Below are 17,235 nucleotides of genomic sequence, written 5' to 3'. Positions count from 1 at the left end.
GACATTTCAGTCACTTAATCTAACATAAAAGTTAAGGTTGGGCATTTTATACTGAAATTGTTAAAGAGGGGGTTCCCCATGCCAATGGGCCGGGTCTGCACTTCCCATGCAGTCAAGAATAAGGTGACCATTTACTGTAATTGAAGACAAAGGAATGGCAAAGTGCAGAAGGTAGACATTCATCAGAACCACAAAAGGCACATCTCACCCATGAGTTTGTTGTTGTGGTGGATGTGCATGGCCTCTACCTACCATTCCAGTGAGGCAGGCAGACCAAAATAATCAATTTTTAAATGGCTGCCTGTAAGTGTTTTCTAATGGATTCAGTCATAAAGATGATTTTCATCATGTATCATAATTATTTCTAGTATTGAGTTAAACACAAAGAATGTAATGTAGGGCTGAAACAAATGCTGCAAATACTCAAGTACTTGCTAAGAATTTTGGTACTTGGTTTGTAAAATTGGTACTAAATTCTCATTAAGATCATGACCCAACTCACATGATACATTTTTCATCAGGTAGTGACACAATGAAGGCTGTAGGGTTTGATTGGCATAAATTCTTGTCAGGAACACTAACATTAGTACTCTTTAGTACAGTGTGTGTATAATTGTTGTTTATTGATAAAGCTGCATGTAAACTGCTTAAAGTCAGTATAAAACATGTCAAATGGGTAGGCCCCGGCCCAAAGTTTTACCTATTATGCTTTTGAGCAGTGTTCAAAAATCAAGCCTATTATACTCAAAATTATACTTCCAACACTCTAATGGGGCAGTCACTTACTCTAATACAGCAGTTATGAAAGACTAATTTACTCTAATATAACAGTCAGCTCTGGAGCATAATCTTGATGTCTCGATCTTATTTCTGAGATGTGTGAACAATTAAACAAGAAATAGTTAATTAATTATGCATTTTTAAATATGATAATACATATTGGCTGTGATCTTTCTTTCAAGTGTGCGCTTTTGAATTAAATTTTCAAGTTCATGCCTATTGTGGTATTATGCTTTTAATTTGTTCTCCTATTGTGCTTTAAATTAAGCTGGTATAATTGGCCGGGGCTACATATGTGTATGACTACAAGTAGATAATATTCATGAGTACTTGATCGTTAACTCTAGAGAGTGTTTGAATATCAAAAAAACCATCAGCTACTATATCTACAGGTGTTAGCTACATAAATGAACATACTCTCAACACACACTGAAAGTAAACATTTTTATAATATTAAAATGCACACAAGTAGTTGCAGCACAGCATAAAGTTAATTTATGTGTTTTTAGTACATTTTTAATTTTTTGTTTTGTTTTTCATATTTAATTTTTTTGTTCGTTTAAAGTTTTGAATTTTTTATTTCATTTTTCTGTAGGGTTGTTTACTTTCAAGGATTCTTTGCTGCTACTGTTCTGTGGGTGTCACTTTGAGTTTGTTCTTCTTTCTCCATTTTTCTTCCAATTCACGCAACTCCATGATACATTCTCTTTTAATTGCTCGTATTTCCCACTTTTCATCTTCCATCAAATATTGAAGCTTCACCTCCATATTTGGCTTATTCTTCTTCTCCTTTTTCATTTTCCTCTTGTAGTCTTGTTTCACTTCCTTTATCTTCTTGCTGTGCTCCTTTTCTATCTCATTCACTTTGTTTGTTGTTTTGGGGTCAGCTGGTAACATGTACTCAGGTTATTCTTTATCTCTTGTTTTTGTTTTTTCCTAAGTGCTCATTTTACTCTCAGCTCTTCATCGTACCTTTCTCTTTCTGCTTTCAAGTTGATTTGATATTTCTGTTTCATTCATTTTCCTTTTCTTGTATTTGTACCATCAATATTTCTTCAAAATCCTTCCTTTCTTCCATCAAAATTAGTTGGTGCTTTTCTTCCAAGTCATCAACCATCTTTCCAATTATTTCATACCACTTGTTTAGCTCTAGAGCATGTTGGAAAGCAATCTCCTTAAATTCTGTTAGTATACTTAACAATATATGAATGTATTAACATTATCAGATTCGAGTATCTTGCCTTGTTTAAAGGACTGCAATTGTTGCTGTGATGTCTGAAGTTGATCATTCCAGTTCACTTCAGAATCGCTCACAAAACTCTTCTTTTCACCCATCAAATAGTATTCTTCATCTAAAGTATCAACCACCTCCCCAACTGTCTTAAACATCTCATCAAGTCCATTCATTTGATTAACGACAGTTTGTTTGAACCCTGTATACCATAAGGTACATGTACTAGGATTATATTAAGTGTTCTCTTACCATCTTTAAAGAGTTGCAGCTGCTCTGATAGCTCCACTTGTTCAACACAATCCATCATTGAAGTATATCCTTCATCATGAGGACCAAATGATAGATCTGATGAGATCTTGTCACCAGTAGTAATATCCACCTGTGTGTGTTATACATGTAATACCAGTGTGGTAAAACCTCTCTATTGTGGATACCAAAGGACAGCATGACTTTGGCCATGCCAACTTGGTCACACATTAATTGATCATTCTGATAGCTTTAGACTGTGTGGGGCTCTGGTCAATATATGTAGAGTGGACCGTGAAGAAGTGACTGTTTTATTAAAGTATCTCAACAAATGTATGCTTTGTTAGAGTAGTTGAACAGTGACCTTAGTAACGCTATGTCAACAAACCCACCTATCTTTGTAATTAAGCCTCATTGCAAAGGATGTGTCAATATTTACTATTATTTAGCAAATAGGCTTGTAAAGTGATTACCGGTAGGTGAATTTTCTGAAAATTGATAATGAGGAACAACAACTGCACATTTGCCTGATACTCTAATAGAGCAGTCATTATGTTGTTAAATATTCTAATACAATAGTCCCACAATGCTTTTGAGCTTGATTTAATGTAATGAACATTTCCAATGCTCAGCAATGTAGATAAAACTTGAAGGCAATAGTACGTCACACAAAAAAGAAACGATGGAAAGAAAAATACGCAAAGAAACAACAAAAAAAACATGTTCATATCCTAGTGACTTCAGTGTGTCATTCTCCACTGTACTAAGCACATGATAAGTCAATCAGTAGTAGAGTGACCTTAGCCATATATGGAAAAGGATGGTGTTAAGTGTCACAAGGAAAGCTATCAAGGGAGCTTAATGATCACACAGAACACAAACATTTAATCAATCACATGTTTCCACTTTATTTATACTGTACTTTTTACAAGTACTTGTACATGCTAAATATACATTTAAAAAAATTATATAACTATGTACCTTCATTGTGGACTCCACATAATTGTCTTCATGATCAGATGAATGATCTAGTGGTAAACCAATGATCTTGTAATAGAATTATTAGCTCACACAATTATTATGTTGAAGACTTTTATATTATATGTACTACCAAGGTACAGTTGCTGCTGTAATATAGAGGTTTTCTATTTCAGGTGTAAGAATATATGGAGTCAAACCTGTTGACCAAAATTTTTGTCCTTAACTTACTAGGGAGGTTATCCCTATTGTGTCCTTAATTCAGAGAGTTTGTTATAAGAAGTTTCTTTGCAGGGGCGGATCCGGGAGCTGGGAAGAGGAGGGGCACAAACAGGCTAAATTTTAAGTAGTTAGGGACAGCAAACTCTCTTGTGTTTTTGAAGCTCGCCCCATAGTATTGTATCAATACTTAATTTTGCTATTTTGATTTTGGTTTTAAAAGCTATTTTTGGCTTAAAGTTTTAAAGGTTAGAATGTCTTAAACTCCACAACACAATAATTATTTTAGAGGCGCTTAGTACACATGAAGGTGCTGGGTGACAGTTACTCGGACGGTTTGACATTCACATTTGCTTTGACTTTTGTTGTAGGTGAGTTTGCAATAAATTATACAGTATACATATTTTTATATATGAGTTGAATAAATTGATTATGGCCTGACAAGGTTTATAGTATGTATGTGTTGAGCTGGATCCTTAAAAACATTTAATAACTCATGGATGCAATTACACACAATCTTGAAATTTGGCTCATCTGTAGTACTGCTTGACCCGCTAAAGATACTTCAAAATCTTTTCATTCAAATGCCTGACACAATATTTACGGTCAATCAAAAATTTATAGTACATATTTCAATCAAAAGAAGTATGGCTCCTCCACAAGGATGGGTAGGTGGGGGGCATTTGTCCCAAATGCCCTATCCTGGATCCGCCATTGCACTGTACCACATTTATACATCATGCACACATACATACCCATGGTTGTCATCTTCATAGTCTCATTGGTGAAGTCACAAGCTGTGTACAGAGTGAAAAAATACACTAACAGTACAGTCAAAGTATAGTATATTACATACACAAATGTACTTTATAGTGCTAAGTTTTATGAGGGAGAAAGACAATGTGTACATGTATTGCACCTCATCATAATCTTCCCTCTCAAAATGTCTCATTTACATTAAAGCATTTCATCAAAGTTTTACTACAAAAATTGCTTGTTATTAAATTAGACAAAATTTTCTGACGTTACTATATCAGGTCATAAATTATTACACTCAGTCCAACAATTCCCATTTCAAGCTAGTCCTGAACAACTTTAAAACCACATTCCCCACACCTCCTTAACCTTATGCAAATTGAGCTGAGATGAGGAGACTGAACAGCAGTGGACTAAAGTGTACCTGCGTGAGTGTAGTGTGCAGAGTTTCAGCAAATTAGATATTGATGCAGATTTTAGTCACAAATTAAGCAGTAGAGATATAGTTTAGTCTAGTGATGTCAGACTCGAGTTACAAACAATCAAATATTTCAAAAGAAGATTTCAACAACTCTCCAAAGTACAAACTACTCTATAGCACAAGTGTGTAAAATTTTTCACGAAATGTTTCAATTTAAGAGGAAATATTTAGACAAATTGGGTTTACCTGTTAAACTTTTATGCTATATAGTATACAGTTTTCACTGAGAAGGTTACAAAAGACATACAGTATACATTCTTACCAATGATAGTGTTATTGTCATCGCTGTTGTTCTCATCCATTATTGTCACATGATTGTTGTTGGTGGCGTACACTTCACTATAATAATTATCCTCAATGCCCAACTCTTTCAATTCATTTATTTCTGGTAATTCCACTATAGTTGGTAATCTGCAAACAGTTTTCAAATCCAATCGATAATCTTTCAATGGCCACAGGTTTGTTGGTGGTTCACTACTGGCCAGAGTACAATCATCAGGTCCCTCATCACATTCATCTTTATAATAGAGAAATGAACAATTGTACTAGTATTGATCACAGAGACAACACAACCTCACCATTACAATTATCAGTAATAGTATCAACTGCGTTTGTAATGGTGTTTGGTGGACGTAGTACATTATTGTTGATCTTGTGAAGTAGTATTAAAACACCAGTACGATATTTGGAGTATATCTATTGTATAAAATGAGTACAAAACTCACCCCAAATAAAAATGTTGATGGTAAACCAAACAATGATAGTTAGTAGACCACCATAGTCCCGTAATGGTTGACCTAAATATCAATCAAGATCACTGTGTGTGTATCACACAATTTTTATCATGTTTGCAAACAAGTTTATACAGTATATAACTGATATAATTTTGCTCTTGAAATGGACTGGATCTACAATAACATTCACCCAATGTAAAGACAGAAGTTCACAAAGAAACAATGTGGATATGGCCACTGAAGAAGTCTTAACTACCTGTGTGTAAACCACAGTACAGTGCTCCCTCAATTATCCGACCCCCTTGGGACCAAGACATGTTCAGATAATCAAAAACTTCTGATAATTAAGACATCTATTTATACACAGAGCCCTGTTCAAATACTCTAATAGAACATACATCTTAGACAAAATACTCTAATAGAGCAGTAGTTTCTACTATTGATATAATAGAGTACAGGTAATCAAGAGAACACTGCAGTATAGTTCCCATTAGAGCTGAAATGGATAGCAATTTTTACTATCCGAATATCCTGAGCTAAATCTTTCCGGATATCCTACGGATAGTGACATCATTACTTGCTATAAAAACATGACATATGTTGCCATAAACCTGCTTGCTATACTCATAATTTAGATCAGAAGCCAGTATAGTATTTGTACACTTCTGGTATAATAATCAGTGTAAAGGCTTTGTATCAAAGAAAATTATCATGAAATTGCTTTAAATCATTAGCAACTATCCTGATAGCTTCAAATTACTACCGGATATTGAAACACTATCCGGATGATCCAGATAATAAGAATATCTGCTTCAGCTCTATAGTTCCCATGGAAATAACATCATTATTGCAAATCCATACGTTTGCTTCTACCTAATTGTAGGACATTACTATGTAGTCATAAATTGGCTGTTCCAGATGTGGTAGAAGGATATATGCTATTTTAGCACAAACACATATCATACAGTACTGTATACTGGGGATCATGAAGGTTTAGGCTAACAAAGGTGCCTTGTTGGGTATAACCAAGCCCAAAAGTGCCTTCGTATGACCTGAGAAGCTTCCAATAGATTGAGACGAAATTTAATTTTTTTCTTAATGAAATTTTCTACTGAACTGTTTGATGCCTTCCGACGAGCATAACTTGAGGCTATGGACTTGATTTTTACACTGTCCAATGTTACTTCAGGTACCTTTGGCATACCACAGTGCATAGAATGCATGCTTTGGTGTCCTCCTTTGTGTCCCATCTATCTTTGCTGACAGTGCAAGGACGAAGGTATTGACTCATGGCAGTGCCATGTGATGGCTTCCCTACATTTGTAATGGTAGGTTTTCTGTTGTGACTGAATTGATTACAGAGGTCCTTCTCATAATCAATTGTAATGCTGTGTAACAAGCTGAACATACCTGAAACCGAAGCATAATGGCCACTTCACTATTTTAGTAACTGATAGTTGGGGCATGCATTTAGAAAAAAAAAACAATAAGCCTGGCACTAGTATATCTTCAGGTGTAGGCAACCTCCCTTGTTTCACTACTTTTATTACTTTGATCGAATTGAACTAAAAAAATCTTTGTACTTGTTTTAAATAAATACTACAGTTGTCATGTCACGATTACCCACTTGTCTATAGCTCCTGAGTGCAGCTCTTGATAAATGATCTACCCAAGGTATGGCCAAGTGTGGTAAAATGCGCCCGTGTATGTTTAATTCACAAACAGAAGCCTGTTTGAATGCTCTTTTTTTAGTAATCTTTAGCAGCCTCTCAGCCATATGCCATAGAAACTGTCTCAAGTATTTAAACTTATAGATTAAACTGTATAGCTTGTGTTGATAGGTTTATTTTTGTATTTTTTCTTTTCATCCCTTTTTGTACCTTTCATGCCCACAGCTACATACGCCATTTTGTGGTTGCATGCTGTTCAACTTGAGGTCTCACCTACCTTTGTTATTATTCATTCTGTAGCTACATGTATTACATTACTAAAATGGTTTTCTGTCTCGACCATCCGTATTAGTACAAATGTACACCGAAATATTGGCCAGTCACAGTTGCATAAACTTGTAAAGTTTCTAGCCTTCATGGTTTTATTGAGCATGTAGGCTCCAATATCTATGGTTTAATGCACAAAGCCTGTAACTGGTCTTAAACACAGTTATCTCATCTATATTATAAGAGTGAAAAGCGACAACCAGCAAACTGAAGTAGCTACAAGATGTGGGATAGTTGATGGGTTAAGGCTTGACATAGTTAGGGGTATTACTGAGCTTTTGCATGACGATAATCACTATGTTCAACTTATTAAGGTAGCTAAAGAAATATTTGAGCAGCATGATGAGCCAGCAAATATTAGGGTAGTGATTAATGAGAACAAACGGCCTGTAGGAGAGCATGCTAGGAGGTACAATAGCCCGATGTGTGACGAGGTAGGAGTGCTAATGCCTAATCATAATGTACATAATAGGGACATAGTTTTGCACTATAGGGATGGGTCTTTGCAGCGCATTTCTGAACTTCATAGGGGGTATGATCCTTTACAGTATCCTTTACTCTTTTCTTATGGCACCAATGGATGGTACATCAACCTGAAATTGGCTAATGGTAGGAAATTGACAGCCATGGTGTATTACCGCTACCACATCATGGTCAGGCAGCAAGTGTCTGTATTGCTTAAGGCTAAAAGGCTTTTCCAGCAATTCCTGGTTGACGTCTACTGTAAGATTGAAACTGAGTGCTTACAGTTTCTCAGGCGTGAGCAAAAGGTACTACGTGCTGATTGCTACCAGGATTTGCGGGATGCAATGATAGATGGGGATGGTGACCCCAGGAATGTTGGTCATAGGGTGATCCTACCGTCGTCATTTACTGATGGACCACGCTACATGCACGAGCGTCAGCAGGATGCAATGACCTGCGTTAGGAAGTATGGCCATCCCGACCTCTTTATCACCATGACCACCAATCCTAATTGGCCAGAGATTAGGAACAATCTACTACCAGGTCAAGAGCCTCTGGACCGTCCAGACTTAGTGGCCCGTGTGTTTAGGCTTAAGGTGAAGAAATTGTTAGAGATGTTCACAAAGGAGATGATTTTTGGGAAACCACGGGCTTGGCTCTACTCAACAGAATGGCAAAAGCGCGGTTTGCCACATTGCCATTTGCTGCAATGGCTTATTCTAGAGCACAAGATCACTCCAGATAAGATTGATGACGTCATCTGTGCTGAGATCCCTGATCCAATGGTTGATCCTGAGCTGCATCAGATCATGATTTCCAACATGGTACATGGGCCCTGTGGGAGCATCAACCCTGACTCACCCTGCATGGAAGATGGCCGCTGCAGTAAGAGCTACCCAAAGCAGTTCAAGGCTGATACCCAACTACGTGCAGACAGTTACCCACTGTACAGGAGGAGGAGCCCTGAGGATGGTGGACAAGTGGCTACCATTAATATGAGGGTGATGGGGTCTCGCGTTACTCAAGAGATTGACAACAGGTGGATTATGCCTTACAACAAACTTCTGCTTCGTTCTTTAAACTGTCACTGTAATGTCGAGCTTTGCGTGTCCATCAAATCCATCAAGTATGTACTGAAATACGTACACAAGGGTTGTGATCAGGCAACCTTTGCTCTGAGGTCTGATCAGGTGGATGAGATCTCAGACTTCCAGAATGCACGCTACATCAGCAGCAGCGAGGCTGCCTGGAGAATACTGGAGTTCCCCATACATGAAAGGTTCCCTCCTGTTGAACAGCTTGCTGTTCACTTGGAGAATGGCCAACGAGTGTATTTCACTGAGGAGACTGCAAGAGAACAGGCTTCTGGTGACCCTCCGAAGACTACGTTGACAGAGTTCTTTGTCCTCTGTCAATCTGATGATTTCGCCAGGACTCTGTTGTATGAAGAAGTGCCTCAGTATTACACGTGGAGCAGGAAGACTTGGAACAGGAGAAAACAGGGAAAGGATGTCGCTGACCATCCTGGAGTTAAGGAGGCTCAGGTTATAGGCAGAGTCTACACCATCAGTCCACGTCAGGGAGAATGCTTCTACCTTCGATTGCTGCTTCATCATGTTAGGGGACCCCAGTCTTTTGCTGACTTGAGAACTGTTGAAGGTGACCTCTGTAGTTCCTTTAGGGATGCATGTTTGAGGTTAGGTCTTCTTGAGGATGATAATCAGTACCACTTGGCTATGGAAGAGGCATCAGTCAGCAACTCACCTGCAAGTCTTCGCACCCTGTTTGCAGTGATCCTTAATTGGTGTGAACCATCCAACCCTCTGGAGATTTACGAGAACCACAAGGAAGCAATGGCAGAGGACTTCTTGCACCAGCAACATACTCAACATAGGGATGATGACTTGGAGTTCAATGATGACATCTTCAATGTGGCTCTCAATGACTTGCAGGAAAAGTTATTTCCATGGGAGGTAGGGAACTGTCTGAGTATGGGCTACCCCAGCCTCAGGCAGTGGATAGCGATAGGTTTGCACGTGTGTACCGTAGGGAGATTGACTATAATCCTGAAGAGCAACAGGCATACGTAAATCGTAATGTTCCATTGCTTACTGCTGACCAGCAAGATGTCTATGACACCTTTTGCTCCATGATAGATAGAGACGAGGGAGGCATGTTATTCTTGGATGCCCCTGGTGGAACTGGCAAAACTTTCTTGATCAATCTTATTCTAGCTAAACTTAGGTCTGTAGGTGACATAGCATTAGCTACTGCTTCTAGCGGAATAGCTGCTACTCTCTTGACTGGAGGACGTACCTTGCATAGCACCTTTAAGATCCCTTTGGACTTGCATGCATCGGACATCCCCATGTGCAACATCAAGAAAGGAACTGCACTATGTAGGGTGATCATAGAGGCTAAAGCCATAGTAGTCGACGAAGCCCCCATGACCAACAGAGGTGCTTTTGAAGCTTTGGACCGTACCCTGAGGGATCTGACAGGGAATGATAATCCAATGGGAGGCAAGTGCATGCTACTGTGTGGTGACTTCAGGCAGATTCTACCTGTCATTCAAGGTGGCACTAGAGGTAACATTGTTGATGCTTGCCTCAAGCGATCTCATCTGTGGAACAGTGTGGTGGTTAAACAACTACACACTAACATGAGAGTGCACCTGTGTGGGGATGTGGCAGCTGGACAATTCGCTGAAGAACTATTGGCCATTGGAGATGGGAAGTTTCCTATTGACACTCTACCTGATGTTGTCCAGCTACTTGACACCATGGGAACCTTTGTGGATAGCAAGGAGGAACTGGTTTCCAGGGTGTATCCAGATTTGCTCTCTAACTTTAGCGACTTGGCTTGGCTTTCTGAACGCTGCATTCTTGCTCCTCTTAACAAGACCACTCATTCCATCAACATGACTCTGGTGGAGCAGTTACCTGGTGACTGCTGTGACTACAGGTCCTTGGACACCATACCTGATGAATCTCAGGCTGTTCACTTTCCAACAGAATTCTTGAACTCTTTAGAGGTATCTGGACTACCTCAGCATCTTCTCTTACTTAAAGTAGGCGCTCCTATTATTATTCTACGCTCTCTAGATCCTGCAAGGGTTACTAATGGCACTAGGTGTGTAGTTACTAAACTGTCGGCTAACACAGTAGAGGCCAAGATTTCTCACGGTAGATATGCAGGACACGATATTATAATACCATGCATTCCTCTCATTCCGAGTAACTCGGTTTTGCCTTTTGAATTTAGACGGCTTCAATTTCCAATCGCACTTTGCTTTGCCATGACCATTAACAAAAGCCAGGGCCAAACTTTTAAGGCTGTAGGATTTGATTTGACAGACGAAAGCTTCACACACGGCATGCTTTATGTGGCACTATCTAGGGTAGGTTCAGCAGATAGATTGACACTTTTAGTTAGAGGGGATTGCAAAACACGTAATGTAGTCTATAGTGAGGTTTTTAGATAGGCAAACACATGCATTTTAGTTAGGTTTGTCTGCTGCTACTGCTGCTTTGTGATATTGTGGATCAGCACCTGTGGATGGTGGTAAGGAAGGTATTATGGTAAAAAAATGTATCAGATGGTTGCTTTGTATATTTATGTATGTGTGAAACTATTTATCTTTTCTATTCTTTTGTCTTTATGCATATCCTGGATGGTTTGCTCGGAGGAGGGATGACTGCAGCTACACAGTGAAATGACACGGTCCCGTGGCAGACTGTTCTTCACAACGTGGGGCACGTTGTGAAAATGGGAGCTATTTATAGACTTTGCAGCAATGATTTGAACTCTTTCTACACATGCAGAGTGGAGCATTTTTCGGTTTTTCCTGTGCAGCAAAACAAAAGAAAAGGCTGGCAGGTTTTTTCCATGAGCTGTCTTGGGCTGGATGACTCAAAATTTTTTGTTTTCATTTATTATTATTATTTCTTGCTAGCCCCCTCTCTGTGCCCATGCTGTTATATTTTATAAAGCCATTATATTTTGTCATAACAGAATCGTTGTAGTGCAGATTACAGTAATTCATGGTATGTTTGGTTGATGGTAGAATTTGAGCAACTTAAGCCACAAAATATTCCAATAAGAGTGCACTTCTCCACAATTATTGCATTCATGCAATCCTTACACCACATTGTTTCCTTAGTCTTTTATAAAGTATCTATAATAGTATATTACCAACTATAATTTCATTTAATTTCCATGTCATTGTACATACTGCCCTGCACGATAGGGCAGGTACTACAGCTAGTACACAATATAGCTAGCTAAACATACCTGGACCATCCATGACCGCGTATAATGCTGATCACTTCTTTACAAGTAGCTATCTCCACCTATTTAGCAACAACAGTATACATTATGTAGGCTATATATGTCAATCGTACAGATTAAGTCTTTCTCTAAAATAATCAACTTGAAGGGACGTGGATAACTCAAAGCTTATGCTTCTCTGCAAAATCACAGTTACTTATCACAGTACAGTTAATCGCACTATATAATCTCTCAAAAATCACGTTCAAAAGAAGCAAACAACGCACTAAATGCTGTTGAAGAACATGCGCATTTGCGTCTCTTTAGAAACGTTTGCATCACGTGGTGCGTTACCAGGGTGACAATGTAGCCGAATCATGAACAGAAACGACAAGTGTGAAAAATGACATTCATAGATATGTTCAATTCAAGGTGATCTTTATGAGCAGAAGTTCACAGATTTAGATCCGATATAATGTATATTTTTTATGTGCGCGCCAATTTGTGTCTCACGTGATATACTATTCGGAGCCATGTGCTTCGGCCGGCCATGTGCGGATGTGTGAGAAGTAAAGCTCGGTCAGGTGGTGAGGTTGTTGGATTACTGAATTAGCGGGATAATACGGACGATATGAAGAGGACTCGATGATGACTGGCGAGTTAAAGTTGGTAAAGGTTGTCCATTTCGCAACTGAAATAGCTTCATGCTAGCCCGGCATTTCCGAGGGCATTTCAGTGAGATTCTACATTGGTAAGTCGTACAGATGTATCTAAAATCAGTAAGTGTGTTGTAAGACCACACCATATATAATTTTGCTGACTGACCGACCAAAACAATAATTGTGTTTTATTTCTCCTACATTACAAGGTGAAAAGGGTATATGGCCTATGCATAGGAATTGAAAAGTAACATACTAATCTCTCTATATACTAGTATTTAAAATTTGTTGATTTAAAAATAAAGTAGGGATACATGCAATAAAAGTAGTGAAACAAGCTAGGTACTTCATTTTAAATTAACAATTTAAAAAAAAAAAAAATAGTTTTTTTTTTGTTGTAGCACAGCTAGCTACAATGAACTTGTGACTGTTCTATTAGAATATCATACATGACTGTTGTATTAAAGTATAGATATCTTGAGTCAGGCAAGAGGTGTGTAGCTAGCTAGACCAATGAGGGGTGAGGTCACACTAAACAGCTAGATTGTTAAGAGGTGTGGTCTCCATACTCTATTGCTATTAGTCCACCTAGATGTTCAATTGGATGGGCATGGCCACGAAGCTATCACACCAATCACCATCTCTTATAGTAGCACCGCCAGGATTGAAGCGCTTCTGAAATACAGCTCTGATTTTGTGGCATCTAAATATGCTGAAAGAAAGTGTTGATACGGAAAATTAATGCCTCAATATGGTTTCATTGGGTGGAGAAGAAGACAAGCAGCCTGATTGAGGATATTGGAAAAGACAAGGTGCAGAGTGCCTACATTCGTCGGAACCCCAAAAGGCACATACCACCGGTGAGTTTGTTGTGGCGTAAAAAGGTGGCCATGCACTGCCTCATTTGGCCTCTATCCTTGCGACTGTGGTCAAGCAGGCTTTTAGTGAGAGTAAAATCCGAGTTTTAGCAAAATAAATTTACAAAAATTCTATATCCAGTCACTTATTAATGTTTTCTTGTTTTTAATGTTATTATTCCATAAATGTGATTTTCAAAGGCGGTATTTTAGGCGGCGTAGGTCATTTGTTTGTTTTTTGGGGGGGGGGGGGGGGGGCTACATAATGTTTGATTATGTGTTGTGACGAATAACCTGTGCTAACTAAAAGTGCGTTTGAGCCTTACGTGTCATCTGCTGTACTGGTTTTAAGGTTTGAGTTTTAGTGTATCCTTACAAAGTATCCTTATTTAGGATTATGACTGGTGTGTTATGTTGATAAACTATTGTTTAGCTATACAGCCATCTAAGATGTAAGTTCTAAACTGTATGTGCCATTACTTAAGTTAGAGAGGCTTGAGTCACTAATAATTATAGTCATTTTTAGTGTTGGGGGTAACGCGTTACGTGATAATTATTACTTTTGTGAGTAATATAACGAAATACGCTATAAAAATAGGTAATATAACTCAAGTTATTTTACTTACAATATACAAATGTAACGCGTTACCTAAGTAATGAAATTACTTTAACGAGTCTAATATTACATAATATCATTACTACAAGTAACAAAGTTACTAATCTCGTTAGTAATCCACTAAGTAACGCCTATCCACAACGAAGTAATGAAGCCTACTGAATGAAGCTTATTCACCAGCTTCTTACTTATAACCAAGATTTGCACATTGTCCAACAACAGAATCATGTCGAGTGATAAGGTGGTAGTTTCACACATGATAACTTAAGGCTGAGGAAATAAAGTAATATAATATTTTTATAGTTATTTTATGGGTAATATGTAACTGTAACTAAATAGTTCAGTTGAAAGTAATATGTAATGAGTTGCTTTTAAAAAGTAATTGCCCCAACACTGGTCATTTTGAAAATTGGATTGTCAAATGTTATTGTGAACTGATGAGTTCAAAAACAATAATTCACTTTGATAGTGACAAATAAGATGTTTATTATGAAGACTGCATGATGAGACAATTCCTGATTATGGAAAGAAGCCTTTTTATCAAAGGGTAGTTAAACATGTCATGTTATGAGTGTATCCATTCACTGAATTACTGGTCCACATAGGTTTGGGTATGGCTCAAAAAACATCACCCAAAATCCTGCCTCACTTTTCCGTGACGACGGTGCAGGACAGGTAAAACCAAGAGTTTATAATGGTGTAGGGAGAGTATTGAACTTCGCTATACCCAATTAGTATAGTGGCGTAGCCCCCAAAATTGGCAATATTGTGCACTTTTTCATAAAGCCATGACACTTTCCACATAAATAGTACTCCTCAATACATGTATTTTAAGATGTAGCTGATTTGACCTTTACGGCCATTTTTGTACAGAAAATTGATCATTTTTGTCTTTAACTCCCTGAGGCAGTAATTAACTTGTAAAAGCATGGTACCAAACAAAGATCTTGCTGAAAGAAACAACTTGGTTTTTATTTGAAGTCAATAGGTGATTTCATTACAAAGTTATGATCATTTTTATTAGCTTCAAAATTTGATAAATTTATGCATAATTATCTGCCCACAGGCAATTCACACCTCGAAGGCAGGTAAAAATTGTGCACTTTTTCATAAAGCCATGAAACTTTCCACATAAATAGTACTCCTCAATACATGTATTTTTAGATATAGTTCCATGGCTGATTTGACCTTTGGCGACCTTTATGGCCATTTTTGTACAGAAAATTAATGATTTTTGTCTTTAACTCCCTGAGGCAGTAATTAACTTGTTAAAACATGGTACCAAACAAAAGATCTTGCTGATAGAAACAACTTCGTTTTTATTTGAAGTCAATAGGTGATTTCATTACAAAGTTATGATCATTTTTATTAGCTTCAAAATTTGATAAATTTATGCATAATTATCTGCCCACAGGCAATTCACACCTCGAAGGCAGGTAAATATATCAAATTTTGTAGCTAATAAAAATGATCATAACTTTGTAATGAAATCACCTATTGACTTCAAATAAAAACGAAGTTGTTTCTATCAGCAAGATCTTTTGTTTGGTACCATGTTTTAACAAGTTAATTACTGCCTCAGGGAGTTAAAGACAAAAATCATTAATTTTCTGTACAAAAATGGCCATAAAGGTCGCCAAAGGTCAAATCAGCCATGGCACTATATCTAAAAATACATGTATTGAGGAGTACTATTTATGTGGAAAGTTTCATGGCTTTATGAAAAAGTGCACGATTTTTTGGTTGTGCCGCTATACTAAATGAAAAATGAGCTGGTAAAGTAGCTCTCATATCTTTGTAAATCTGACCTCTGTTGATTGCCCAGATTTAACACCTTCTTAGTTTGGTTGGGTGGTCTGCATTGAATCCCTATAGCTAAAACCCCATCTAAATGTGTCACTTTCACTACCAGTTTTGAGAATGGTGACCATGAATCTCTATTAAGACATCACAGAGGAGGTATGACACTAATTAAGCACTATTGAAAAGAATTTGCAGTACTAGTGTTCTTCAAATAGTAAAATCACAAAACTCGATTCGTAGACAAGATTTGATGAACTGCAAAGCTACTTAGACACTTGTGCAATTGATTTTCACTGGTTTTCTCTTCCCAACTTGTTGCTTGGCTTGATTTCGTACGGTTAGTTATTCATCACGTGACGGTTCCTCCAATAGGCTGTGTATATCAAAACTGAACCACTGGGGTTGAATGGGGTTGAATGGGGTTGATTGCACTGTTGAATCAAGCATAAGAAAAGAGTTCGATCAGCACATATTTTTTGTTGATAACCCCACAAAATAGCTTCCCTGTACATAACATATGCGCTCACGTGTGCATGTCGTACGTCCTCTGAAGATATCACATGCGAAGTTGATATCTATGGCTTTCCAGGTTAGTTGGCTGTGTCTTTCTCTCTTTGTTCTAAGATCCTCAGTGCATTGTCCCATACTTTTCTTGAGTACACTGTTCTTTCACTCTAGCTTCATCCTCTCGACATGTATGCGTGCGCCCACTGCGCTTATAATTAGTCACCAATCAATGCAAATCACCAAGTCATTTGAACGATGCCATAGGACTTTACGGGCTCATTTTTCACATGGTATAGCATAGTCTGACACACTCTCTACACCATTGTGAACTCTTGGTAAAACTAAGCCCAAAAAAGCCTTCAGATCAACCCGAAACGCTTTCAACAAGTTGCCATGGAAATTTTTATTAAACAGAATTTTTTGATGACTGACTATGTAAGTAACTGACTGACTGACTGATGCCTTCAGACAAGTATAACTCGATAACAGCTGAGCTAAGGCTACTGGCTTGATTTTTTTCACTGTTTGACATTGCTTCAGTCAGACATTGGACTTGCCAGTGTCCTTTGTGTCCCATTCATCGTTGTTGACAGCAAAAGTGTTGGATTTGGCAGTAGCACGTGATGGCTTCCCT

At 38.0% G+C, this 17,235-nt stretch overlaps 2 protein-coding genes across 2 annotated transcripts; one reads left to right on the top strand and one right to left on the bottom strand.

The window, feature by feature from the left end:
* Positions 1 to 1,252: 1,252 nt before the first annotated feature.
* Positions 1,253 to 12,349, bottom strand: LOC136267151 (uncharacterized). The gene is made up of 9 exons (XM_066062236.1): positions 12,294 to 12,349; positions 12,184 to 12,242; positions 5,273 to 5,491; positions 4,957 to 5,211; positions 4,213 to 4,254; positions 3,242 to 3,288; positions 2,264 to 2,393; positions 2,022 to 2,213; positions 1,253 to 1,929 (listed from the first exon to the last, which is right to left on the bottom strand). Exons 4-9 carry the CDS (start codon positions 4,994 to 4,996, stop codon positions 1,793 to 1,795), a joined length of 588 nt encoding a protein of 195 aa, XP_065918308.1. The 5' UTR covers positions 4,997 to 5,211; positions 5,273 to 5,491; positions 12,184 to 12,242; positions 12,294 to 12,349; the 3' UTR covers positions 1,253 to 1,792.
* Positions 8,052 to 13,547, top strand: LOC136267522 (uncharacterized). Its single transcript, XM_066062688.1, has 3 exons — positions 8,052 to 9,918; positions 9,963 to 11,075; positions 13,402 to 13,547. The coding sequence occupies exons 1-3, from the start codon at positions 8,052 to 8,054 to the stop codon at positions 13,545 to 13,547; spliced, it is 3,126 nt and encodes a 1,041-aa protein (XP_065918760.1).
* Positions 13,548 to 17,235: the final 3,688 nt, after the last annotated feature.

The sequence above is a fragment of the Dysidea avara genome, chromosome 9 (genome assembly GCF_963678975.1).
Source record: "Dysidea avara chromosome 9, odDysAvar1.4, whole genome shotgun sequence".
Lineage (NCBI taxonomy): Eukaryota > Metazoa > Porifera > Demospongiae > Dictyoceratida > Dysideidae > Dysidea > Dysidea avara.
This window is presented reverse-complemented; position numbering and strand designations above follow the sequence as displayed.

What these genes read in the sequence shown, in the direction of transcription:
- LOC136267151 (XM_066062236.1), bottom strand. Translation starts at nt 4,996, where the DNA reads ATGGATGAGAACAACAGCGATGACAATAACACTATCATTG. An exon ending in TGACAATAACACTATCATTG is followed by an intron (nt 4,255 to 4,956) that starts GTAAGAATGTAT and finishes CTCTGTACACAG; the next exon opens with CTTGTGACTTCACCAATGAG. An exon ending in GCTGCAACTCTTTAAAGATG is followed by an intron (nt 2,214 to 2,263) that starts GTAAGAGAACAC and finishes TATGGTATACAG; the next exon opens with GGTTCAAACAAACTGTCGTT.
- LOC136267522 (XM_066062688.1), top strand. Translation starts at nt 8,052, where the DNA reads ATGGTGTATTACCGCTACCACATCATGGTCAGGCAGCAAGTGTCTGTA. An exon ending in CAGGCAGTGGATAGCGATAG is followed by an intron (nt 9,919 to 9,962) that starts GTTTGCACGTGT and finishes ATAATCCTGAAG; the next exon opens with AGCAACAGGCATACGTAAAT. An exon ending in AGAGGCCAAGATTTCTCACG is followed by an intron (nt 11,076 to 13,401) that starts GTAGATATGCAG and finishes TATTGCTATTAG; the next exon opens with TCCACCTAGATGTTCAATTG.